The sequence below is a fragment of the Argopecten irradians genome, chromosome 6, assembly GCF_041381155.1.
Source record: "Argopecten irradians isolate NY chromosome 6, Ai_NY, whole genome shotgun sequence".
NCBI classification, from domain to species: Eukaryota; Metazoa; Mollusca; class Bivalvia; order Pectinida; family Pectinidae; genus Argopecten; species Argopecten irradians.
Window position 1 is genome coordinate 36,405,277 of NC_091139.1, and position 10,376 is coordinate 36,415,652.

At 41.2% G+C, this 10,376-nt stretch overlaps 1 protein-coding gene across 1 annotated transcript; it reads left to right on the forward strand.

The window, feature by feature from the left end:
- Positions 1–4,929: 4,929 nt before the first annotated feature.
- LOC138326493 (uncharacterized) lies at positions 4,930–9,270 on the forward strand. The gene has a single exon (XM_069272591.1). It carries the CDS (start codon positions 4,930–4,932, stop codon positions 9,268–9,270), a length of 4,341 nt encoding a protein of 1,446 aa, XP_069128692.1.
- The last annotated feature ends 1,106 nt before the right edge of the window (positions 9,271–10,376 follow it).

Genomic DNA, 10,376 nt, shown 5'->3' on the forward strand with positions numbered 1-10,376 from the left:
AATTTCTGTGTTTTAACTAACGTTTTCACGGATTAATTCATCAAGCTTTACGATTTTCAAAAGATTAATGAAGAAAAATTAACATGGTAAAATTTTCGCCCAGTTACGGCACATTTAACTGTAATACTAGTATGGATAGAGTTATTCAGCTCATATGAGTATCGCTGAATATTGTCATAAGAGAATTATACTACAGTATCTCAACCGTATCAAATAGTTCGGTTATCACTAAAAATTGTCTTATAAAAGCCTTTAAATGCGAAGAAAAGTTATTTACCCCTAAGTTAAAAAGTATCTCAAGCGTATCAAATATCGTCTCTTGAGACGATTCAATCAAACTCGGACATCCGACGACCGACCGCGCTCTTGGCGTCTTTGCGTTACGACTTCACAGGAAGATTGGTATATCAGACTTATGACTAAGTCACCTGAGCGACAGGTTCGTAACATGCATTGTCATCCGACGTCGAATTAGTGCAGGAACTGTCCGAAATCGTCTCCGAGCCGCAGATCTCAAAGCCCGAAGACCGTACGGAAGGTCGATTCTAACCGCGCAACCGCGTAAATTTGGCTCGTGCTCATCGCCGCTGAACGCTACATGATTGGTCAAGTACACTGTTCACTGATGATTTGCGATTCCGTCTTGGACAAGCTGATGGGCGCGTTCGAGTTTGGCGAATGCGCAGTGAACAATATGCTGCTCTAAAGTACAGGAAATCTCGGCAAGCACGTGCGTTCCCGCCAAAATCAGTGCAAAACATTACAGGAATAGGGCAAAGCTCTCATACAGGAATAGATGATCATCCCCAACCATGTTGTGAGAAACGTATACAAACTCAATGAGACGTCGTTGTGTGGCTGTTTTAAACGCCCAGGTCAATCACACCCGGTATTGATGTGTGTGACTTTTTAACAACAACCCCCCCCCCTCCTATCACATCAGGGACAGTAAATCTGCAGATGTATTGATGTTTACTCCAATAGATTAAGACAAAGATACATTAGCAAATTAAATAAAACAAATTTGATGACATCTAAATGAAATCAAAATAAATATTGAAGTCTCTACTTTCTTTTTGTTCTCAGTATCGTTCGTTTATCACTAAATATCTACATTTTGCCGCAGAGACTCCGATTACTCTAATGAAAAACGTGATCTGCATTATGAGGCAATTAATGCAGCATAGACTGGTGTAGTAATATCCATATAGATGAATGCGAGTCTTGTATACCGACACCATGTTAGTCCGCGCGGGAAAATTGACATTGTAGTTGAATGAACCAGTTTGGTCATGAAACTATAACAAAATCTTTTAAATATCTGGATAATTGAAAATAAAATGAAAAGCTACTGAAAAACATTGAAATTTTGTTGTCTTTTAATTTTTTTATATGGAATATATTTTATCATTTTGAACTTGGCTGTTCAGGTTAAATGGCTGAAGCGGGAAATTCAAATGTTCACTCGCATCTAAATTATGTTTTACTTTGAACTAGACAGTAAAATGTAAATATAACAAGTAAAGGATTGTTAGATTGCATTTACTGCATATATAAATGCAGTCTGGGTGGCAGATAAATATTCATAGCGCCCTAACGGGCGCTGTTCTATTTATCTGCCACCCAGATTGCATTTATATCTGCAGTAAATGCAATCTAACAATCCTTTAATTGTTAAATAGTGTCATATAACTACCTTTAAAATGTGAAGAAAAGTGATTTCCCCTCAATTAAAGTGTCTCAACAGCATCATTCAAATACTTAATAGTTCAGAACTCAATAAAACATGTTGTGTATTGCTCGAACATTTAAAACAACTTCGGGAAAAATCAACATTGAAACATCTAGAAAATAAAATTGCTAATTATTGAATTTTTAATGTATAACATATTTCTGAATATATCTTAATGTGATATATTTTTCGTTTTTATCCTCATAATTATCAGAATTACATACAGACTCACCTTACCAGGTCAAACCTCCAGGTCTGTAATCAGAGCTGTGGGACTGTGTTGTATGGGTAGTTACCCAATAATCTGATGTTACTCCCAAGCTCCCTTTTAACTCTGTGTATTGTGCATTCAGCCTGATGTATGTATACAGAGATCATGAAGTAATCGGCTTATCCCGAACTCTACTAGATTAGTCGATGATCCAGGCATTGATTTTTAATCGTATTTAGTGCTACTATAGGTAGCAATTGTAGGTCAGCTATGGAATTGTTCCTTCTTTAATTTAATGTGTATCGCGCTATGTAAATAAATCACTGGTTTAGACATATGGATTTTTTACCGAGTTATACACTGTAAATTAAGTCATAGTATACATCCGATCATTTAGTGTACTGAAATTATTGAATATATTTTTTTGTGTTTGCTTCTGAACCAAGTATTTCTCAATATGTGTGAAGAAATTGGTTGCTTTGTGTTTCATTAAGGATGTAGCATAAAGGGATATTGCAGATACTGGTACTTCAAATGTGTCAATCCATTTTTGTAAGGAGCTACTATAGTAATTTTGTGATGAAATCGCCATTAGATTATATACGTTTTCTATACATATATTTCTAGTTCTTGGGTTCCATCAATACAACATTTGACACAAAAGCGATAACGTTGCAAAGAAAATCTTCGGTGCGAAAATGACATATGCGGTTGTGGCATAGAAACTCCTTTGTTAGAAGTTCCGCGTTGTAGTTGCAGTAGGTAAGTGTTTGTATGGTTTGAAGAGATGATGGAGATGACAAAACCGGAAAACATTTTCCAATATTCTGCTGAAAAATACAAAACCAAATCTATTGATCTCGTTAATGTTTATCGCCAAGTAAGCAAACAACAATGCTTTGTTAAACAATGGTACATATTGAGATATAAAAGGAAGATGATGACAACTAAAAGATAGGTATGTCATGACCCAGTACAACTATAGTCTTGGCTTGGTAGGGACCGCGGTGGCCGTGTGGATAAAGATGCATCGACATATTAATTAACAAAAGCCCTCCACCTCTGGGTCGAGAGTTCGAATCCCCTGTGGGGAAGTTGCCAGGTACTGACCTCTGGTCTGAGATTTTTTCTCTGTGTACTGTGGCTTTCCTCCACTAATAAACCTAGAACGTCCTTACATGATCCTGGCTGTTAAGAGGGCGTTAAACTAATAAAACCCCCTCTTGATTTGGTTTTCAAATCACCTGTTCATGGCTTACTCATTGCTTCTCGTTGCCTGAATGATTTTAATCAGATTGAATTTTTACTGTTTACCGTCCAAGGTCATGTATAAAGACGGGCATAGAGATCTTTATTCCCAGGCTCAAATTTGTATAATTTCTCATTGCACTATGCACTTACATATTTAAAAGGTGCCGCTGCAATATTAAAGCTCTATAGACTTAGGAACATATAACGGCGTCGTATTCGAAAAGCACAGTTTAGTTAAAGTTTTTATGATGTTTTTCATAAAAAAATATTGAAATAAATCAGTAAAAGTCAAATGTTAGACCGAACACAGGCATTTGCAGACTAAAAATAATCTGACAGCATGTCTTGGTAATAATGTATTATCAAGGACATCTATAATAGATATAATATCTTTATTCAAACAAAATGATAACTGTCAGAGCTCTACGAAATGTTCAAGTTAAACCGCTAAATAACTCAGAGGTAGACCTTAATGATTGATGATAGTAACCCCAGAATGGATACTTTCCCTTCAATCGGTACGAGTATCAATGCTAATTAGTCTAGAGTTTTGAGTAATTACATTCTCCACTATAACTGTACTACTGTAGTTATTAACTGATGGCCGATGTGTCCATATTGTATTTGTTAAAATGTGAGTAGTCTGTGCATATAGCAAAGAGAAAGCCTCTTATCGGTGCGTGTAATGTCAGCATTCGAATGTCAGAGTCGTTGATAAATTAGAAAAACGCTCTCCTTCCAGAATCAGAATAAATCTGGTTCCATTCCCTTTTTTCCTTGAGTTGTATACACACTTATATTTATTACAGTTTATCTGCTGGTTATTAAGTTTCAGTTGTTTCTTGGGTTTCTTCCAGTAGCGTTTTTCTGCTTTATACAAAATTCTACGTTTAACCCTACCCCCTCCCTAAATGATGATTTTACTATAATTGTTACATATCACTAAAGACAATTTATATTTCGCGCGCCAAACTTTACTAAACTTATAACCGACATCCGTAAGGGACGTGTGCGCATGCAGAACGACAGCCATTAAGACGTGTCAACATATATAATCTCGGGTTACATATATGGTAGCGCATACGCAGACTACAGCTTGCGTTCTTCATCCGGGTACGTACGTGTGATGAGGAAGGCCGTCCTATAGAGTGACGGGTCACCTTGACCTGTATGTGGTGACTGATACTGTAGCAACCCATACTATGCAGCAGTGGTCAAGGTGAGACAGTTCGGGATGCTGATGCTGGATAGCGACGAGCATTATGGTGGTACAAAACTGTGAAATATGCCTATTGGGTGGACTTCAGCCCGCTCAACTGTGCCGTGCGATTAGTGGTACAGAGTACATGTATATATGAACTGAGTGGAACACAGCCTACTCTTATAAACGTCTTTGTAATATAGAACAGTTGGGGAACACAGTCCATCCTTGCTATGTTTGGTTGTATTATTGTATAAATTATGTCTATTTCTTTCAATATATTTTTGTAAGGTGTGCAAGTGAGTGAGACCGATATACTTCTGTCTACTACGTCTATATTCATTTCAATGGTTTTGTATATAAATTTGTATATATTGTAAAAGCCTGTGTCTATTGTTCTTTGGAAACCGACAATCGCTCATCCCGTTACAATTTTTGGTGGCAGCGGTGGGATGTGTCATTGTTTGGTTTTCTTGAGAACTTAGTCACATATTGATTAGCTATATTTTCCCTATTGCTTTAATCTTTGTCATCATGACTACCCTTAAAGAGTTAATAGATATAGGGACGGATATGGGTTTGAAAGGTACATCACTCGCGGAGTTTGTACGGGACGAGCAGGCGCGGGAACGCGATCAGAGACAACACGAGCGTGAGGAAGCCCGAGCAGAGGCAGAGCGAACGCATGAACTGTTGGTGTTAAAGGAGAATAGACAACTGGAGAAAGAACGCGAGGAAAGGGCAATACAAGAACATTTACGTAAGTGTGAGTTATTGAGTCTACAAGAGAAACAGTCGGTTCGTACAGATAGTTTGAGTCAGTCGTTACCGAGTACACGCGGGCCTAAACTTCCATCGTTCGATGATGAGAGAGATAGTATGGACTCATATTTACAGCGATTTGAGAGATTCGCAACAACTCAAAAATGGGACAAAGCGACTAGTTGGGCTTCGAACCTTAGCGTGCTTCTCAAAGGACGCGCTCTTGATGTGTTTTCGCGGTTGCCGGTTGACCAATCGTTAGACTATGAGGTTTTGAAAACGGCGCTCCTCAAGAGATTCGAAATGACCGAGGAAGGATTTCGGAATCGATTTAGATCAGGCAGACCTGAGAAAGGAGAGACATTTTCGCAGTTCGCGGTCAGGCTTGATAGTTATTTTACGCGTTGGCTTGAGTTGGCAAAGACGAATAAGACATTTGATAACCTCAGGGATCTGATGGTACGCGATCAGTTTCTTCAAGCTTGTGGACAAGACCTCGTATTGTTTTTGAAGGAACGCACACCGACCTCGTTGTCAGCTATGTCACAGCTTGCCGATCAGTATGCGGAAGCGAGGGGCAATCCGTCCAATCTTGTTAGGCCTAAGGGTAGTGGAAATAAAGACTTTCATGGACAAGGAAAGAAACGTGAGGATAGTAGTTCATCTTCGGCAGTATCGAACTCCAAGGAGAAATCTGGTGATAGGGCGTCAGTTAGACATTGTTATGTGTGCAATTCAACTGATCATCTCGCTAATAGATGTCCTAAAAAGAAATCCGGAAATTGCGTTGCTCTCGTAAGAGAGAGTTTAACGAAAAAACGGCAGTCCAACATTCTGGTAAGGGCAGATAGCCAAGTTAAGGACATTTCGGTTTCCTGTGACGTTTCTTGCAAACCGTCCACAATGCCGGTGGTAGAAGGACTGGTTGGTAACCAGCTTGTCACGGTGTTGCGTGATACCGGTTGTGGCGGTGTAGTGCTTAAGCGCAGTCTTGCGAGACCTGACCAGATGACGGGAGAATCACGAACATGTACGTTGGCTGATGGAAGTACTCTCCAAGTACCCATTGCCATGGTCGAGATTGACACACCTTACTACGAGGGATCGGTGATAGCGTGGTGTATGGAAACCCCCGTTTACGATCTGATTGTAGGGAACATTGAAGGTGCTAGACCTCCAGGGGAGCCTAATTATTCGTGGAACCGTGGGCGAAGTTCTGTGAATGCAGTGCAGACAAGGGCTCAAAAGCGTGAGGAAGGAAAACCTTATAAACCACTGAAGGTGCCTGAAGCACTTGGAGAAGTTCTGCCAGGGGATATTAAGAACGCCCAACAGGAGGACGATTCTTTAACGCATATCAGAGAACTGGTCAGAAAGGGAGATGTCAAGGAAAGACAGGATGGAGGGACATCAGGGTTTTTTCTTCGCCGGGGTATTGTATACAGGAAATTCAGTAGCCCGTGTATAGGTAATAGGAGGACATACAATCAGTTGGTTGTACCCAAGAAGTATCGCGGAACAGTGATGAAACTAGCGCATGATACGATTATGTCAGGACATCTGGGGGCGAAGCGCACGTTGGACAGGATTATGATGGAATTCTACTGGCCTGGGGTCAACGCAGATGTAACTAGATTCTGTAGATCGTGCGACGTCTGCCAACGAACTTTTCCCAAAGGACGTGTTGCTAAAGTGCCGCTTGGGAGAATGCCTTTAATAGACACTCCATTTAAACGCGTAGCGATTGATCTTGTCGGTCCTTTGCAGCCAGCAACTGCGAGAGGGAATCGATTCATTTTAACAGTGGTTGATTACGCGACGCGATATCCAGAGGCGGTCGCTTTACCAGGAATCGAAACAGAACGCGTAGCTGAAGCACTCGTTGACGTTTATAGCAGAGTTGGCATCCCTAGGGAAGTGCTTACCGATCAGGGCAGCCAGTTTACATCCGATCTTATGAAAGAGGTTAGTCGGTTGTTATCTATCAGACGCCTTACCACTACACCATACCATCCTATGTGTAATGGGTTGGTAGAACGCTTCAACGGCACCGTAAAACAAATGCTAAAGCGAATGTGCGCCGAGAGACCGAAGGATTGGGACAAATTCATCAACTCCCTTCTTTTCGCGTATCGAGAGGTACCGCAAGAGAGTCTGGGGTTTTCGCCATTCGAGTTGCTGTATGGGAGAACTGTAAGGGGACCGATGATGATCCTTCGAGAGCTCTGGACCAAAGATGTTGCCGACGATGACGTCAAAACAACTTACCAATACGTTGTTGATTTAAGGGAACGGTTGGAGGAGACATGCAAGCTTGCACAAGAGCAGCTTTCGTCAGCCAAAGTTAGACAGGCAAAGTATTATAACCGGAAGGCCAAGGTGCGTACGATGGAGCCTGGTCAGAGGGTTGTGGTTCTACATCCCACTAATCGTAACAAGCTCTTGATGCAGTGGAGAGGTCCTTTCGTTATAACGGAGAGGAAAGGATCAATGGATTACGCCGTCAATGTGGATGGGAAAGTCAAGACGCTCCATGCCAATATGTTGCGTCTCTATGTTGATAGAACTGACAGCGGGAGCCTGGTGATGGAGAGGGATTCAGGAGCTTTATCGGTAGTATGCGCATCAATCGTTCGTGACGCCGATAATGATGAAGAAGATGATTTTTCTCCAAGCAATATTGTGACTTTACCAACATCTGTAGGGACGGAGACTGTTAAAGATGTTGGTGTATCAGACGAGTTGGAACTTGAACAGCAACAAAACGTGAACGAATTACTCTCTGAATTCGCGGATGTACTTACAGATGTACCTGGAAAGACTACGCTGGTAGAACATGATATCAACTTGACAACAAACGACCCGGTTAGAGTCAAAAGTCACACTTTACCATTTCAGATGAAAGCCACTATAAGGGAGGAGGTGGACAAGATGTTAAAGATGGGTGTTATCGAACTTTCCGATTCACCATTTGCTTCCCCGGTTGTTATCGTCAGGAAGAAAGACGGAACAAATCGCTTCTGTATAGACTTTCGCCAGTTAAATCGAGTAACTGTGTTTGATGCAGAACCGATGCCGAATGCTGAGGATATATTCTCGAGACTAGCGGGACATCAGTACTTCTCGCGGCTCGACCTGAGTAAAGGGTACTGGCAAGTACCAATGGCGGAGTGTTCCAAGCGCAAAACTGCATTTACGACCCCAGTGGGTCTTTTCCAATTCAATGTGATGCCGTTCGGGCTAGTAAATGCCCCAGCAACATTCTGTCGGTTGATGAGGAAGCTACTGCATGGAATGTCGAACATTGAAAGTTTTATTGATGACATCCTCATATATACGCAAACATGGGAACAACACATTGACATCCTTCGCGAACTCTTTGTTAGGCTCAGGAATGCGTCCATATCCGCTAGACCGTCAAAGTGTGCCATCGGGTACAAGAGTTTGGAATGTTTGGGACACATGGTCGGAAATGAGAGATTGCTCCCTAATCCAGAAAAGGTCAAGGCCATTCTGGAAGCACCTCGCCCAGTGACTAAAACACAAGTTCGTGCATTCCTCGGATTAGCTGGATTTTATAGGAAATTCATTGCAAACTTTGCAGCTATTTCCGTGCCGTTAACTGATCTGACGAGGAAGGGGCAGCCGAACAAGGTGGTTTGGGAATTGCCGCAAGAGGCAGCATTCGAAACGCTCAAACGACGGTTAGCCAGCAAGCCTATCTTGAAACTCGTGGACCTCGAGGCTGAATTTATATTGCGAACAGATGCTTCAGACAAGGGACTTGGAGCCATTTTGTTGCAAGAGGAAGACGGAAATCCTTTACCAGTTGCGTTCGCTAGTAGAAAGCTCAAAGCATCAGAGAGAGCTTACGCGGTCATCGAAAAGGAATGTCTTGCAGTAATTTGGGGAATCACCAAATTTGAACGGTACTTGTATGGACGTTCATTCATTCTGGAGACCGACCATCAACCATTGGTGTATTTGAATAAGCTCAAAGGGACCAACGCCAGATTGATGAGGTGGGCTTTGATTCTTCAACCCTATCGTTTCACGATTCGCGCCATTCGTGGGAAAGACAATGTAGGAGCGGATTGTCTGAGCAGACTTTAGGGCGATGTGTCGTGTGGATTATCAGTGGAACATTTTGTACTGTTAGCTGTGATATGTAGTTGGAAATAAAATTCTCCGAATTTTATTTTTCCGGTGGGGGCGTATGTTACATATCACTAAAGACAATTTATATTTCGCGCGCTAAACTTTACTAAACTTATAACCGACATCCGTAAGGGACGTGTGCGCATGCAGAACGACAGCCATTAAGACGTGTCAACATATATAATCTCGGGTTACATATATGGTAGCGCATACGCAGACTACAGCTTGCGTTCTTCATCCGGGTACGTACGTGTAATGAGGAAGGCCGTCCTATAGAGTGACGGGTCACCTTGACCTGTATGTGGTGAGTGATACTGTAGCAACCCATACTATGCAGCAGTGGTCAAGGTGAGACAGTTCGGGATGCTGATGCTGGATATCGACGAGCATTATGGTGGTACAGAACTGTGAAATATGCCTATTGGGTGGACTTCAGCCCGCTCAACTGTGCCGTGCGATTAGTGGTACAGAGTACATGGATATATGAACTGAGTGGAACACAGCCTACTCTTATAAACGTCTTTGTAATATAGAACAGTTGGGGAACACAGTCCATCCTTGCTATGTTTAGTTGTATTATTGTATAAATTATGTCTATTTCTTTCAATATATTTTTGTAAGGTGTGCAAGTGAGTGAGACCGATATACTTCTGTCTACTACGTCTATATTCTTTTCAATGGTTTTGTATATAAATTTGTATATATTGTAAAAGCCTGTGTCTATTGTTCTTCGGAAACCGACAATCGCTCATCCCGTTACAATAATATGTCATCACTTGTGTTCAAATGAGATTCTTTATAAATTGTAATTGTACAGACAATGAAATACGTTTTAAGTCAAAGGCTAATCATTAAGATTTCATAGTTGAAAACATATGCCAAACATTATTACTTGCATTGAAATCATCCGTGAAATATTAAAAGTGTTATACAAATTGGACTTAGTGTTCAATTCAATTCAATCCATTTTATTCACTCAAGACACACCGTAGAGTCAAACAGATTTTTTTCACACAAAAACTTCAACAAATGACCAATTCTTCATGAAAATGTGTACTTCT

Excerpts from the sequence above, each read along its gene's own strand:
- LOC138326493 (XM_069272591.1), top strand. The coding sequence starts at position 4,930 with ATGACTACCCTTAAAGAGTTAATAGATATAGGGACGGATATGGGTTTG.